The sequence below is a fragment of the Coenobita brevimanus genome, chromosome 57, assembly GCF_032717465.1.
Source record: "Coenobita brevimanus isolate Jiangsu-jjx chromosome 57, ASM3271746v2, whole genome shotgun sequence".
NCBI lineage: Eukaryota > Metazoa > Arthropoda > Malacostraca > Decapoda > Coenobitidae > Coenobita > Coenobita brevimanus.
Window position 1 is genome coordinate 29636193 of NC_137010.1, and position 17795 is coordinate 29653987.

General features: G+C 44.4%; 1 protein-coding gene across 1 annotated transcript in view; it reads right to left on the reverse strand.

The window, feature by feature from the left end:
* Window positions 1-17795, reverse strand: part of LOC145402131 (nucleolar complex protein 4 homolog) — a 146311-nt gene that overhangs the window by 117992 nt on the left and 10524 nt on the right. Inside the window, exon 2 of the mRNA XM_080274248.1 lies at window positions 6868-6973. Coding sequence (XP_080130374.1) covers window positions 6868-6973 — 106 coding nt within the window. The remainder of the gene's footprint in view (window positions 1-6867; window positions 6974-17795) is intronic.

A 17795-nucleotide genomic window follows, 5' to 3' on the forward strand; every position in this document is an offset into this window, starting at 1 on the left:
TCTGAGCTTCATGGCAGTGGTAGACTCATTCCATCACTTTCACTATCTCACTCACTAAGGTGGGTAAAGGCGGGTAGCTAGCTGGCGAGCCTCATGGAGAATTTCATGACTGACGAAAAAAATCAGAGAATCTGCCGAACGATCGGAGATTTTCGTAAATGGGACTATTTCTCAAAACTGCCGAAATGTCAGATTTGCCGGGGAATTGGATGCCGAAATATTGGACTTTTACTGTATATATATATATATATATATACAGTAGTCCCTCCAATATCCGATGTAATAGAGCCAACGGCATGTCCGGATAGTGATCCCGTCCAGATATTGGGCCCCAGCCTCCTGGACTTGTACTTATGGACCCTAACTCAGAAAAACACCTATACAACTCCCTCTGGACATGCATAGCACCTATTTAAGACCCAAATCACACCAATAAGGGACATAAAAGACTGAAATAAATGCAAAAGAACCATAAAATGAGGTTTTTGAGGTAGGTTTATACAATATTAAACATCTGGGTACTTACAACAAGTCCCTGGCCCCTGGACTGGTAGTTATGGACCCTAACCTAGCCTAACTCAGAAAAACACCTCCCTACTGTACATACATAGCACCAAAGACACTATTCACACCAATAAGGGACATAAAAGAGTGAAATGAGGTGTTAGAGGTAAGTATGGAAAAAACAGTACAGTACAACATGAAACATTCTGGGTACTTGCAGCAAGTCCCTGGCCATCTCGAATAACCAGCCTCCTCTCAGACTCTGACATTAAGAAGGAGTTCCTGAAGCACTTGCAGTACACTGTTCATGAAGTCTTGCACAGAACTTAGTCATTTGCACTCAGAATTCCATTCTCTTAACACTGCGCACTCTTGTCTTACTTGCGCTCCACTGTACCTTAATGAAATAAGTGTTGCACTCTGCACTTTAAGTCTTTCCACTCTTAAAACCATTTTCTAAACAAAACACACTCAAGTTAATTTACGTTACATTTGCAGTCCGTTAAATTTTTGTCTTTTCACTCACAACTCTAAATCCTTAACACTATGCACGGTTTTTTTCACTACACAACACTGTAAATTCCCGTGTGGTCTAGTGGAGAAGTTCTTGGCACTGTCAGAGTCTGAGAGTAGCACATGCAGGTGACCTAGGGGTGCGTCACTGGGTCATGGTGATGGCGTACACACTGCAGACGACTCTGAAGAGAGGTGCAAACTCACATCGAGTGGTGACTTCACCATGCCTTATGTGCTGGGCTGTGGCTCGGAGCATGAGGGGCCTGTCTTGGAGAGGCAATGGAGTGGAGCCAGGGCTGGGCACAGCAGAGATCACGGGCCTGAAAGCTGTCAATTGTTGATCGACGCAAGGAACGACGATTTTGACGATTAATGATGCGTTGCCTGAAAGAGTGCACTTCCTCCACAAGTCCCAAGGGCCCCATCTCCCTGTCGCAGTCCGGGTGTTCCAGGTAGTCCAGAACGAACTCTAGGTGTTCCCAGAGTGCGCTCAGCTTGGGGATGGCTGGAGTAGTGTCATGCTGAGAGAAGTCCGCATCGTCGTCGCCGTCCTCGTCGGAATCTTCAAGCTGGGTACTGACAACTGCAACTGAAGATGCGACCTCAATATCAGACATGGTCTGATACCCAGGATCACCCTCATCGTCATCCAACCACTCATGCACTTCGTCCACATCAACATCGTTGCCACGTGCACGTAGACGTGCATGGAAGTCATCCACATCAAAATCTAGGATATTGCGCTCCACATCCGTTCCGAGAAGCAGACGAGACCAACCATTTTCTAGAGTCTTGACAGGGACTTCCTTCCATGCACTGGCCAAGTTGTAGATGGCAGACTCGATGTTGTTGCGGCTAATGTTTTCCAAAGTCTGCTGGCCTCGCGTGTCTCGTCCCTCCCTGCGCTCATCCTCATCCTCGAAGACAACCGTCACCTCGCCCAGGAACTTCCGCAGGTACAGCCTCTTCATTGCCACGATCACTCCTTGGTCCATTGGTTGGATGAGAGCAGTAGTATTAGGTGGCAGAAACATGAACATAATGCGCCCATTCTCAGCCACCAACTCCTTGTCACACGGGTGGGCAGGTGCATTGTCGAGGAGAAGGAGGGCCTTTACATGGTCATGTGGGATTCCCAGTTTCTCCGTCTGGTAATGGATGACCTCCTTGACTAAATGACGGTGGAACCAGTCTTTGAAGATCAGGGCTGTGAACCATGCCTTCAAGGAATGGTACCAGACAACAGGAAGGACATCCATCACCCCGCAAAGACACTGAGGCTGCTTTGCACGGCCAACAATAACGGGCTTGAGCCGGCGCATGCCGTTAGCATTGGCACAACACAAAGCAGATATCTGTTGCTTGCGGAGTTTGCGGCAAGGTACACGCTTCTCTGTCTCCTCGGCTAGAGTGTTCGTCGGCAAAGAGCAAGAGAATAAGCCAGTCTCGTCAGCGTTGTAGACTTGACTGAGAATTAGGCCCTCCCTGTCAATCAGGCCCTTAACCTTGTGCCGAAACTTGTCAACTCCATCCTCGATGGCGTCCAAAGCTTCGTCATGAGACTTACGGTTGGAAAGGCCATGTCGTAACTTGAACGCGAAGAACCAACCTTCGGATGCCTTGAAATCTAGGGCGTCGTGAAGCCTTGCGAACTTCTCAGCAGCAGCCTTCAGCTCCGTGCCACGCACCATCACACCAGCAGCACGTTGCTGTCGATACCAAATCAATGTAAAGCAGTTGACTTCTGCATACTTGGGAGTATACATCACCTTCCTCTCCACGTTGCGTTTGCTTTTCGACGAGAAGTCAGCCATGTACTGCATGAGTTTGTCGCGGGATCTCTTGATATCAAACAAAGTAGATCGGGCCAGGTTGAATTCACAGAGGACACGTGAGGTAGACTATCCCGCATCCACCTTGTCCAATATCTCCCTCTTCTTCTCCAGAGTCAAAACCACTCTCTTCCTCTTCTCAGGCGGCAGGGCCATCATCACACACACGAAGGAGAGGCGCAAGAGCAGCAGGAGACCCTGCAGCAGGTAAGGCACCACCACAAAAGCCAGCACATGGGCAGCCATGACGACGAGCGTGCACACACAACAAGAGACGGGCAGTAAGTGGGGAGGATGCAGGGGCGCTCTAGCGGATATCGGCGGAGCAACACACCAAAACACAGCTCGCCCGCACCGCGTACGCCAACTTCAAATTACGGATGGGAAAAAGTCGGATTTTTTTCAAATTTTTTGCAGTTTTTGGCCCATTTTGGGAATATTGGATCCCGGGACGAAAATGTCCAGTTATTGGGGATGTCCAGAAAATGGGTGTCTGGATATTGGAGGGATTACTTATATTAATATATACAGTACAGTATATATATATTTATATTAATACAGTATTTACAGTATATATATATATATATATATATATATACAGTAACCACTCTAATATCCGGACGCCCAATAACCGAACATCCCCACTAACCGAACCTTATCGTCCTGGGATCAAACATTCCCAAAATGGTCCGAAAATCCAAAAAAATTGGAAAAAAAATCGATTTTTTGCTGTCCGTAATTTGAACTTGCCGCGCGCGCCGCGTGAGAGCATTGTTTTGGTTCGTCATTCCTCCGACGTCCGATAGAGCGCCGCTGCATCCTCCCCACTTCCCGCCTGTCTCTCACCGCGACAAGACCAGCGCTGTTCGCCATGGCTGCCCACGTGCTCGCTTTTGTGGTGGTGCCGTACTTGCTGCAAGGCCTCCTGCTGCTCTCTGCCCTACTCTTAGTGTGTGTGATGATGGCCCCGCCTCCTGAGAAAAGGAAGAGAGTGGTGTTGACTCTGGAGAAGAAACGGGAGATATTGGAGAAGGCTGATGCGGGTTGGTCTTCCTCTCGCATTCTCCGCGAGTTCAACCTGGCCCGGTCGACTTTGTTCGATATCAAGCGTTCCCGAGACAAGCTCATGCAGTACACGGCTGACTTCTCGTCGAGAAGCAAACGCAACGTGGAAAGGGAGGTTATGTTTACCCCCAAGTATGCAGAGATCGACTGCTCCACGTTGATTTGGTATCGACAGCAACGTGCAGCTGGTGTGATGGTACGTGGAACGGAGCTGAAGGCTGCTGCTGAGAAGTTTGCAAGGCTTCATGATGCCCTTGACTTCAAGGCATCCGAGGGTTGGCTCTTCGCGTTCAAGTTACGACATGGCCTTACTAACCGTAAAGCACATGGCGAAGCATTGGACGCTAACGAGGATGGAGTGGACGAGTTTCGGCACAAGGTGAAAGGCTTGATCGACAGGGAGGGCCTCACTCTCGGTCAAGTCTATAACGCTGACGAAACTGGCCTATTCTATCGCTCGGTGCCAACGAACACTCTGGCCGATGAGACGGAGAAGCGTGTACCTGGCCGCAAGCTTTCTAAGGAACGGATATCTGCTTTGTGTTGTGCCAATGCTAACGGCATGCACCGGCTTAAGCCCGTTATTGTTGGCCGTGCAAAGCAGCCTCGGTGCCTTCGTGGGGTGATGGATGTTCTTCCTGTCGTATGGTACCATTCTTTGAAAGCATGGTTCACAGCTGTGATTTTCAAAGACTGGTTTCACCATCACTTCGTCAAGGAGGTCATACATTACCAGACGAAGACACTGGGAATTCCTCGCGACCAGGTAAAGGCTCTCCTTCTCCTCGACAATGCACCTGCCCACCCGTGCGACAAGGAACTTGGTTGCTGAGAATGGCCATATTAGGTGCATGTTTCTGCCACCTAATACGACTGCTCTCATTCAACCAATGGACCAAGAAGTGATCGTGGCAACAAAGCGCCTGTACCGTCGGAAGTTCCTGGACGAGGTGATGGTGGTTCTCGAGGACGAGGACGAGCGCAGGGAAGGACGTGACACTCGAGGCAAGCGGACTTTGGAAAACCTTCGCCGCTACAACATCAAGTCTGTGCTGTACAACTGGGCTAGTGCATGGAAGGAAGTCCCTGTGAAAACTCTTGAAAATGGTTGGTCTCGTCTGCTTCTCGGAACAGATGTGGAGTACGATTTCCTAGGGTTTGACGTGGATGACTTCCATGCACGGCTACGTATGCACGGCGACGTTGTTGATGTGGACGATGTTCGTGAGTGGTTGGACGACAACGAGGGCGATCCTGGGTATCAGACGTTGTCTGATATCGAGATCGCGTCTTCGGTTGCTGGTGTCAGTCCCGAACTTGAAGATTCCGACGACGAAGGCGATGATGATGCAGACTCCGCCCAGCAGGACACTACTCCAGCCATCCCCAAGCTGAGCGCACTCCGGGAACATCTAGAGTTCGTCCTAGACTACCTGGAACACCCGGACTGCGACAGGGAGATGGGGCCCTTGGGACTCGTGGAGGAAGTGCGTGCTTTCCGGCAGCGCATCATCAATCGCCAGAATCGTCGGTCCTTGCGTCAGTCAATGATTGACAGTTTTTTCAGGCCCGTGACCCCCGCTGTGCCAAGCCCTGGTTCCACTCCGTTGCCTCCCCAAGACAGGCCCTCATGCTCCGAGCCACAGCCCAGCACATCAGCTACAGTGGAGTCACCGCTCGACGTGAGTTTGCGGCTGTCTTCAGAGTCTTCTGTAGTCGGTACGCCATCACCACTACCCACCGATGCACCCCTTGGACGCCTGCCAGTGATACTCTCGGCTCTGACAGTGAATAAACAGCAAGAACTTCTCCACTAGACCACATGGGAATTTTGAGTGTTGTGCAGTGAAAAAAACGGTGTGTTGTGTTAAGGTTTTCAAGTTGGGAGAAAAGACTATGTAGAAAAGAAATTTAACGTAACTAACCTTCTTTGTTTTGGCTTTGGAAACTTAAAAAAACTTGGGAAAAGTTAATGTGCAACGCTTAAATTTAATGGAACATTATTTGGACTAAAGTGAACACTGTGAAAAGAACGGACTTCTGTGTGTTAGTGACTAAGTTCAGTGCAAGACTTCAGGAAGAGTGTAGTGCAAGTGCTTCAGGAAATCGTTCTTACTGTCAGAGTCCGAGAGGAGGCGGTTATTCATCGAGGTGGCCAGGGACTTGCTGTAAGTAGCCAGAATGTTTCATGTTGTACTATTTTCCATACTATATTTACCAGAATGTTTCATATTGTATTTTTTCCCATACTATACTTACCAGAAAGTGTCATACTGTACTTCTTTCCATACTAAACTTACCTCATGCATGTGCAGTAGGAATGTGTTTTTCAGAGTTCGGTTAGGTTCGGTTAGGTTAGGTTCGGTTAGAGTCCATAAGTACCAGAATGTTTATTAATGTATGAACATACTTCTAAACCCACATTTTATGTTTCTATTGCATTTATTTCAGTCATTTATGTGCCTTATTGGTGTGATTTGGGTGTTAAATAGGTGCTATGCATGTCCGGAGGGAGTTGTATAGGTGTTTCTCTGTGTTAGGGTCCGTAAGTACAAGTCCATAAGCTGGGGCCCAATATCCAGACGAAACCAATATCCGAACCTACCGATGGCTCTATTGATCCGGATATTGGAGGGGTTACTGTATATATATATATATATATATATATATATATATATATATATATATATATATATATACACACACACAAATGCAGTTTACAACTGAATATGACTACAGTATTTCTACACCTCTACAACTGTTATGTGTACCATACATGGTTTGTTAGTGCACCTGAATTTAACTAAAGCGTCTCTATAACAATTACATGTATGGCACAAGGCTTAAGCATAACACAGTACAGTACGGTACTACATTGGCTATCTCTACAGCTAAAGAATTATAAGGCTTATTTCTGATCAAACATGAATGTTCATCCTTCAATGCAAACCTGCCATTTTCTCCTGAGGCAGCTGGATGTCCTCCTTATTGAGCACCAGCGTGAAGATCTGATGGAGTCCAGTGATGGCTGAGGTGACAGTCCCACTTTCATTACTCTGATGGAACATAAACACTGTTATTATATGGACAATACAGCACAAGTCACAGAACCACTTTTGCCACTGGGGGATCTCACCATAAAAAATCTGGCAGCAATGAAAATAAAATTTTTAAAATATGGTCTATCTATCTCTATCTATCTATTGCCAGACGTAATGAAGGAATTTAAGGAGCATGTTTCCTTCTTACAAAAATATTTTAAGCTGAATATGGTATAATAAGCCAGTGGTAGCAAAAATAAAATAAGATGTCACTTTACTCATGGGATCAATGAGAAAATTTTATTAACACATAGTAACAAATGGAGTGTGTTGCTATAAATTTGGGATGTGTCAGGACAGTGGTCACTGTAGTGCTAAATGCAACATTTGTTTCTCATGATGCTCATTTAGCAGCTGTTGCATTTCTCTCACTCAATGTAGTGCTGATTTGAGCGTCTGCTCTTTCCTCTCGTCCTTCCTTCCTTTTCTGTCTTTCCTTCATTCTTTCCACTTCCTTCTGCCTATGGATGGCTTTACATTCCCTCTCCGTCTTTCTTTCCTTCATTCTTTCCTCTTCCTTCTGCCTATGGGTGACTCTACACTGAGTGACGAGCCAAATGGTTTCCTGTACACCAGGAAACCATTTACTATGCTGGGTGGTAATCATAACACCAAATTATGGCACCTAGTGGTTTAGTGGGTAATTAAGGTGCTCCAATCGGATTGAGTTGGTGAAGGTCTATATCCAAGGGGTGGTTGGAGTTCATTGCTCATGTAATACCACTCAGGGATGAGTGAGGCTGGTCACTCTCATCTTAAATGTCAGGACCAACTTGCCTAGCCCCTGGCTCCTACGCTCCTCATGGGGCAACATAGGATTAGATGATGGATGGATGGATGGATTTCTCTACGAAAACTGTTAATAAAAATTTTTATCAGAATCTTAAATACTGTGCAATCCCCAAATCCAAAATCCATACATCCAAAAATACCAGTTTTCCAAATAAATTTTGAAAGAGTCAGTTTACTTACAAAAATCTGTTAAGGAATATATTTATCGCCAAAAAAATCCTGGTTCAGTTTCCTGGGTCACTGTTACATTGAAAAAGTGTCACCGCAGTCAATACAGTAACCCAAGTTAGCTTAAGGTGAGCTCACTTGAACCAAATGACTGATTTCATAATTTTTTGTTCTGCAATTATTTCCCCATGAAAAAATATACAATATACAGGTATGTATATACACAGTATATGTATAACTGTAGGCAAACCCCGATATATGATACCCCCATTTGCAATACCCCAGATTGAAACGCCACCCTATCCTGCTTGACAATGGCTAAGCCCTGGTCTAATGATGGGTCCTCTAATGTTTCGTTCAGGGATGATCGGCTAAAAATTTGAATCACACATGCTCTGCAGCCAGCTGAGCCCACCCGCTACCATTACCCCACCTCACCAGCCTTCCCCCTATCTGACCCTCCCCCGGAGATGCAGTTTGAGGACTTTGAGGAGTGCTAGGGAGCACCAAATGTCCCCTGGCATCGGGGGGGGGGCGGATAGCAAGGATGACAAACAGGACCGGATATGGACATACAAGAAGTGAGAGATAAGAGGTGTCTGATATTTTCTAACCTATTTTTTATGATTTTCAGATTTTATTTGTTGGTTTCAGCCAGTTATTTACAGGTGTTAGGCTAAGGTTAGCTTCTTTTAAAGCTGTTAGGCCATTTACATTGGCTTTAAACTTTTTTTGGACTCATTTGGGTGGTTTAGGACTTGGTTGGGGAGGGAGGAAACCCGAGGCTCAAAATCACATCCCTATACCTTACACGTTAAATTGTCCCCGATCTACGATACCTTGCCTAGCGATGGGTTTTTACTTAACCAATTGCATCGTTAAACCAGGGTTTGCCTACACTGAGTGTTCACATATCTATCTCTATCCATCTATTGCCAGATGCCTTAATCCTGAAAGGGTTGGCCACAAACATGTGGCCCTGTCCTCTGCCATTTCACTGTTCTCCCTTCAACTCACACCCCTCTCCTGTACATACCCCTCCACTCCATTCCTCCATCTCATTCTTGCCCCCCCCCCCACTTCACTCACATACACTCTCCTCATTACTCTCTCGCTCTCCATCCTCTTCCACATGTCCAAACCACTCAATGTATTTCTCCAAATGCTTTCTACTACATACACATCCACACCACAATGCGCCTTCACTTCCTCATTTGTCAGTCTGTCTTTCCATGTAACTCCACATGCTCCTCTCAAATACCTCATTCCCACTGCTCTCACTCTTGTCTTGTGTCCTTCCGACAAGGTCCATGCTTCACTTCTCTACATTAAGGTTGGTATCACAATACTATCACGCAGTGACTTATTCATTTCTATGTTCACTTCTCTATTTCTTATCACTGCTTTCAAAAAGCCAGCCACCTTTCTTCCTTGTTGTACCTTTCAAGCACTTCATCTTCCAAATTTCCATCCTTAATCATCACACTATCAAAGTACTTAAATACACTTACATTTACCATTTCCTCATCACCCAACCTCATTGTACATTGAGTGGCTTCATTTCTCTTAAGGACCATAGCTTTACTCTTCCCTACATTCACCTTAAGATTACATTTCTTACACACTCTCCCAAACTCATTCACCAAACCTTGCAGTTCCCCTTCGTCTTCACTTAACAATACAGTACCATCTGCAAACAATAAAAGGAAGTTTCCAAACATTGTCCTCTCTCATTAGGGCCACTCCAACGTCCAATGCTCTACCTTGTACTGGCAAACTCCAATTTACAACATCCTTAGATGCGATACACCAGCATAATGATGAGGGTAGAAATATCACCCTATCCTGCCTATTGTAGGCCTACCCCCACTTTTGCGATGGGTTTTTTTTTTTTTTTACTAACTTTGATGATATTTTATAATTAAATTTTGTGTTTAGGTTGATTTATAAACTGTTTTTAGATTTAGATACATGTGTTTTAGTCATAGGTGGAGTGAGCACTCTCATTTGGGGTATGGATTCTCGTCCATCAGATGAAGTACTGTGCCAAACAGTGCGGACAACTAGGCGACTCAACAATGAATATTTCATGTTTGACCACTGAACTGTCATCTAACCTATCATGGAACACATAATAATTTTAAATAAATACTCAGTATTAATAATTATGAAAACCTTTGGGAGTAAATATTTCATGCACTGATGAAAACTGTGACATCGATAAAGCATGTGTTTACGTTTGGGCTATTCAAGGAAAAACTCTTTGAAAATACAAAGGAATATTTAAATAAATGTTGAAAAATAAGAGAGAAGAAAATAATGGAGCTCACCATGCAGAACAGTAGCTAAAATGACATAAAGAGGGGGCGTTGAAAAGGCTATCCAGATCGCATCATATCTGGGTTGTTGAAGAAAAAACGCTTTGAAAATACAAAGGAATTTCATGTTGGAAAATAAGAGAGAAGAAAATAAAGGAGAACAGCAACCAGAACAGTAATTAAAATGACATAAAGAGGGGCCGTTGAAAAGGCTATCCTGATCGCATCATTGATCGATAAATCATGTGTTTACATTCGGGTTGTTCAAGGGAAAACACTTTGAAAATACTTTTACCATACTTTGTCCGAATTCTCCAATACTGTCTGGCAATTATTCCAATATTCTAGAGCATTCTGGAATGTAGGGTACCTATACCAACATAACTAACACACAGTTCGTAAAGTAATAACACTGACACAATAATATAAATATAAATGCAGTACATACTGAAAATGTGGTAAGTGGTGGCAACCATCATCCATTCACTTGAAGTAGTGCTGCCTACTTCTTCCTTAGCCTTTATCATTCTTTTTCTGTGTCTGCCCTCCACTCTTCCTATTTCTCCCATCTTTCCTGTCACTTCTTATTGCTTTTCTTTCCTTTACAGGTGGCTTTACATTCAGTGACAAGCCAAATGGTTTCCTGTAAGCCAAGAAACCATTTACAACGCTGGGTGGTAACCACATAACCAAACCATAGGTGCTCCCCATGTGTGAACAAGTGGGTCAGTGGAGGGTTAGTGCCCCTCCCGTAAAACAAATAACTCAAAGTCAAATGGGCACCCCTTATGGGATTATGGCATCTGGCAATAGACAGATTGATAAACAGACATACTGAAATAACATAAATATAAATACAAATAATGCCACGAGTTGGAAGGAACCGGTAGGGTGAAGCAGGATGGTGGCCATGATGCTTTTCATGTATGAAAATATCTTTTTGTATGTGTTACAAATGGCACTCATTAAGTCTAAACCTTGCTAAGATTATACTGTGTTGTGAAGCAGACTGCTTATAGTTTTATATGAGGGAATAAGGCCGCAATTTTGTGAGAATGCCGGATTTGTATGGGCATATGTCAGGCATTTGATATTATTGCCCAGCCTCTGCCCATGTCCGTGAAATCCAAAATCCGGGAAGTTGGGGTACGGGAAATGGAGGGTCGAGTGTACAGAGGAATTTCTAAATAAATGTTGGAAAATGGGAGAGGAGAAAATGAAGGAGCTCAGCAACCAGAACAGTAACAAAAATGACATAAAGTGAGGCCGCAGCATTCCCTGTCAAGAGAATTTCCCATCAAAACATCAACGCTTCTCCATCACTACAATTCGCACTTAGGACGATTCTGCATCCTTCATACATTTTTATCATGCATAACAGATGTTTACTTGATTGTCCACCTCAGACCAGCTTCCAGAAGCATATCCACATTCAGATCACTCGCCGCTCCATTCAGTCACTTAAAGACAACACACAGCTGCATGCACGGCCTCCTGACATCCACCCTTCTGAATCCTAACTTCCTCGTGAGGACAGGGTCCACCAGGCCAGGCTGAGATATGGGCACCATTCAGCCCTCTTAAGCTACCAGAAGAGGCTGGATGACTCCGTTGCTGATGCCTGTCCAGGATGAAACACAGCACCCCATACTATTAAGCACATTATGGAAGACTGCATTGCACACAATCACCTATGCCAACAACACAACATACACTCTTTGAGAGCTCTGTGGGAAAGCCCAGTCTCGGCCATGGCCTTCCTAAGGGACTCGAGGCTCTTCGGCCAGACTGCCTAGGGAACAACTACTACTACTTAATTGTCCTGAGACCATCTGATGCTGGGATTGTATACAATGCTGCTGCTTCTTCTCTAACAAGTTTGAATATGAGTCTGAGATCACATTCTCCAGCAACCTTGACTGGATGGATGCGAGACAGGCACTGGTTTCAGGCTTAGGTTTGCTTCTTTTACAGCTGTTAGGCCATTTAGATTGGCTTTAAACCTTTTTTTGGGACTCATTTGGGTGCATTTAGGACTTGGCTGGGAGGGAAACCCAAGGCTCAAAAATGCATCCCTATACTTTACATGTTAAATCTACCCAGAGATATAATACCCCTCCTAGCGATGAGTTTTTACTTAACCAACCGCACTGTTAAACCAGGGATGCCTCTATCTCTTTTATAACCCCATCCATATGCAGACTGAACAACCATGGAGACATGGCACATCCCTGTTTCAATCCAACATTCAGATAAAAAAATTCACTCAGTTCACTACCCACATCCACTGCAGCCTTACCACCCTCAAACATACTCTTCGTGGCATTCAACAACTTCCCATTTACTCCATATATTCTTGGTATTTTCCACATTCCAAGTCTATCCATTCACATATGAACCATCAAAACCATTATTGTGGTCTAATAAATTCATGCCAGGATGCAGTGAATGGTAAAGGGAATGACAATTAGGTGGGTGTCTATACATATAATTGATGGTATGATACACTTCCAGTTTTCCAAAATATTAAGTTTTCAAAAAACTTCTTGATCCCAACCATTTTGGATTTGGGGAATTGTATGGTAATGCATGAGAGTGCAAATGCCAGAATGGTAGCTGGCAGTTTTACCTCTGTACAATTTTGATTCCTAAAAACATTCACTTTCTTAATTTGTCTCCCTCATAGTAAATTATAATGATAAGGGCTAAATTTTTTGAGAGTGACTTATCAGTGAACATGTTTGTTGGTGAATAATCCAGAAAATAGATTTGTAAATGAAAGCAGTGCTTTTGAACTGACAAAAAACTATTCTGACTTCCCCCTAGAAAAAAATCCACAGTGAGTTGGGACAACAATCTCAGTTGAGTTTTTAGCAAGAAAAAACAACAGTTTCACGCATCTTATAATATTTTTCTACAATTCTCTGTATTTTTGTCAGTATTATGATTATTTACATCTAGGTCCTTTTCATTCACAGGTTGCCTAACACTACTCATCACAAATGCCTTCTGCTGCATTGATGTATCCCTAAAATAATGCATACCCTGCCCATCTACACGGATCTATCTATCTACAGCATTTATCTATAACCAGATGCCTTAATCCCATAGAAGGAGACCACAAACATGCACCCTGCCCTTTGCCATTTGGCTTTATTCCCTTCATCTCACACCCTCCTATCTCATCAATTTCTCCACTCCATGCATCCATCTCATCCTCAGTCTCCCCTTCTCCCTCTTCCCCTCCACCTCACTCATATATCACTTACTCTTCTAGTCAGTCTCTCATTCTCCATCCTCTCCTAATAGCCAAACTGCCTCAGAGTACTGTTGTTGTTGTTGTTGCTGTTGATCAACCCTAGTCTGTCTGGCCAAGCAGACCATCAATCACAGGCATGCACCTGCCCCTGTAGGACCATCCCGTGCAGTGAACCAGAGTTCCCTTGAAGTTGATAGCACCCCGCAAAGGAGAGGCATGAAGTGCAGAGGTTTGGATCCTGGGTGGATACCACATCTGTCTCTCTCGACCCAGTTAACAGGGGTACCACAGTAGGCTCTGCTCCATCCTGTGATCTGGTTATATGGCTATCGCCTAGTTTTGCTTATGGTTTCCTGAGTCCAAGGTTCGCTTTCATACACTGGAGTCAATCTATTTATTGCCAGATGCCATAATCTCAGAAGGGGTGGCCACAAACAAACTGCCTCCATATCGCCATGTCCCCCGCCATTTCATTACCCTGCTCTCAGCTCACACCCCCATTATCTCATATACCTCTCCACACCATCCCTCCATCTCATCCTTGGCCTCCCCCTCCCTCTCCCCTCCACCTCACTCACATACACTCTCCTCATCAATCTCTCACTCCCCATCCTTTCCATATGGTGAAAAACCTCAATGTGTTTCTCCTAATGCTTCCTATCACATCCACATCCACACCACAACACTCCTTCGCTTCGTTGGAATGGATATCAAAGTACTGTCGTGTAGCAACATTTTACTTCTGTACTTTTTTTTTTTTAATGCGAGGAAGAAGGAACCAAAGGCTACGAGCCAGCAAAACAGTTCCTTCTAAGAAAAAAAAAAAAAAAAGAGAGCCAAATTTAAGATCTGTTCATTTTGAGATGCCTGGACACACTGCATTTGAAAGATTGGAGATCATAGGAAATAGGAAATACAGACAGAGGGAGACAGTTCCAGAGTTGACCTGTTGCATAAATGAAGGACTGGGAGTAATGGTTAACTCTTGCATTAGAGAGTTGGACAGAAAAAGGATGAGAGTTTATTGCTAGACGGGTGCATAGCACCCGTCGTAGAGGTGGAGGGATGCAAGCAGACAGTTCAGAGGAGCAATGACCATGGAAGTAGTGGCAGAAAAGAGATAAAGAGGCAATAGTGCGACGAAGGGACAGAGGTTGAAGGGAGCCAGTAAGAGGAGCAGAGTTGATGAGACGAAATGCCTTTGACTCCACCCTATTAAGATGAGCTGTATGTGGGGAGCCTCCCCACACATGAGAGTTGTACTCCATACAGGGGCGATTAAATCCCGTGTATAAAGTCAACAACTGTGCAGGGGTAAAGAAGGTATGGAGTCGGCTTAACACACCCAATCTCTTGGAAGCAGAGTTTACCAGAGATGTAATATGATCTTTCCAAGATAAATCCCGAGTGAATGAAAACCCCAAGCATGTATAAGGATGATGCTGGATTGAGCTGGATATTATTAAATTTTAATGGGTACTCCTGTGGAAGATTCTGTCAGGTTGATAGGTGTAAAAACTGAGTCTCAGATGCATTACAAACAAGATTATTTTTACCCTAGTCAGAGATACGAGCCAAGTCAGACGTTAGGAGTGCCATAGCCTCATCCCTTGATTGTTGAAGTAATTGCTGGGATGGACGTTGCAGGAACCGAATGGAAAGGTGAAGGGTGGAATCATCAGCATACGAGTCGATAGGGTTAGATGTACAGCTTAGAAGGTCATTGATGAATAAAAGGAAGAGAGTTGATGATAGGACAGAGCCCTGAGGAACACCACTGTTAATAGATCTAGGAGAAGAACGATGGCCATCTACAACAGCAGCTATAGAACGACCAGAAAGGAAGCTGTAGATGAAGGCACAGATGGAAGGATAGAAACCGTAAGAGGGCAGTTTGGAAATTACAGACTTGTGCCAGACTCAACTGAAAGCCTTTGAGATGTCAAGTGCAATCGCAAAGCTTTCGCCAAAGTCTCGAAAGGAGGATGACCAAGAGTCTGAAAGGTAGGTGAAAAGATCGCCAGTTGAGCGCCTCTGACGGAACCCATACTGACGATCAGAAAAAAGGTTGTGATAGGAAAGATGTTTTAAAATTTTTCTGTTAAGAATAGACTCAAAAACTTTTGAGACACAGGATGTTAAAGCAATTGGACGATAGTTAGAGGGTTGGGAATGGTCACCCTTCTTTGGGACAGGCTGAATGAGATCAAACTTCCAGCAAGAAGGAAAGGTACAAGTTGAAAGACAAAGGTGGAAGAGTTTACCTAGGCAGGGTGTAAGCACAGAAGCACAGTTCTTGAGGACAACAGGAGGGACTCCATCAGGCCCATATGCCTTGTTAGTACTGAGGCCAGTGATGGCAGAAAATACATCAGCTGAAGGAATTTTAATGTCAGCCATGAGGAAGTCAGAGGGGGAAAGTGATGGAGGAACAGCACCGGAATCATCTAAGGTGGAATTGGAGGAGAAAGTCTGAGCAAAGAGATCTGCTTTATCAGTAGAAGAAATAGCTACAAAGCCATCAGAGTAAAAAAGAGGAGGGAAGGATGATGAGGTAAAGTTGTTAGAAAGCTTTTTGGCAAGGTGCCAGAAGAAGTGGGAAGAATTTGAATTGGAGAGTTGAGAGCATTAAGTGCAGATGAAATTATTTTTAGCAGAGCGAAGAACAGACCTAGCATGATTCCGGGCAGAAACATAAAAAGGATGTGATTCAGGGGAGGGTTGGCGCTGGTACCTTTTATAGGCCCTCTCTTTGTTGCGGACAGCATTAGAACAAGCATGATTAAACCAAGGCTTTTTTGCATTAGTCAAAGGATATGAGAAAGGAATGTATGCTTCACGCCCAAGAAAATAACCTCTGTAATGCGCATGGCACACTCAGATGGCTCCCAATCATGGAAGCAATGATCATTCCAGGGAAAACCAAAGAAGTACTGCCTGAGGACCTCCCAATCTGCAGCTCCAAAGTGCCACAGTAGACTTTTCTTTGGAGGGTCCACAGGTTGTCAGGGAGCAACAGGACAGGTTAAGGTAATAAGGTTGTGATCGGAGGAGCCCAACAGAGAGGAAAGGTTAACAGTGTAAGTAGAAGGATTAGTTGCAAGGAAGAGGTCAAGTATGTTGGAGCTCTCTCCAAGGCGGTCAGGGATACGGGTAGCGTGCTGTACAAGCTGCTCAAGGTCATTAAGGATAGAAAAGTTGTAGGCTTGTTCACCAGGTGGATCGGTGAAAGGAGAGGAGAGCCAAAGATGGTGGTCACATAGGAGTTCACTACCTGTGTGCTAACTCAGGTCTAGCAGACGATATTATTACTACGCGCATGCAATGCACTGTTTCCTTTTCTTTTCACATTAGACATAACCAAATCTATCAATTTATGAGAAACACATTGTATTTCACCACTACAGTCCATGAACGTGCTCTGTAGGTCACACAGGAGTTCGCTATCTGTGTGCTAATTCAGGTCTGGCAGACGATATTATTACTGTACTATGAGCACGCGGAGCACTGTTTCCTTTTCTTTTCACATTAGACATAACCAAATCTATCAATTTATGAGAAACACATTGTATTCCACCATTACAGTACATGAACGTGCTCTGTAGGTCATGTAGGAGTTCACTACCTTTGCACTAACTCAGGTCTAGCAGACGATATCTTTATTACAAGCACGAGGTGCAGTTTCCTTTTCTTTTCACATTACACTATATTCACATGATTCACTGTCACTGTTTTTACTGTTGAATACTCACATTAGGTGCAGGGTAGAGGCATTGTAGTTGTGGGGCCAGGGTTAGAGACAGTAGCACAATCTTCGTTGGGGCAACGGCTGATAACGGCCAGGAACGCTTCACAAACACCTAATTTCCTATTGCAAACACCAAATCTAATCACAACAGTGCCCAAAAACTATACATAAGCACTACTGGTATAGTGAAATATGTCATGTGGGCGGGATGGAGATAATAGAGGATTTAACGGGACAAGGGACCGCGCGCTGCCTTCCCCACTGACAGCTAGTGTCGTAATGAAAAACCTTTCTGTGCTGTCGCGGGTATCGGGAACCGCTGTTGCCAACTCATTACTTTTGACAAGAGCCAGGCAAGCTATGTCGCCTCAAAAAATGACACAAATCGACTGAAAACTTTTTTTTGGTGAATTTTTTATGGTTTTATAATGCCAAAGGCGTCACTGCATATTTATAAGGAAAGACCCTAATGACGTCTAACGCATCACTATG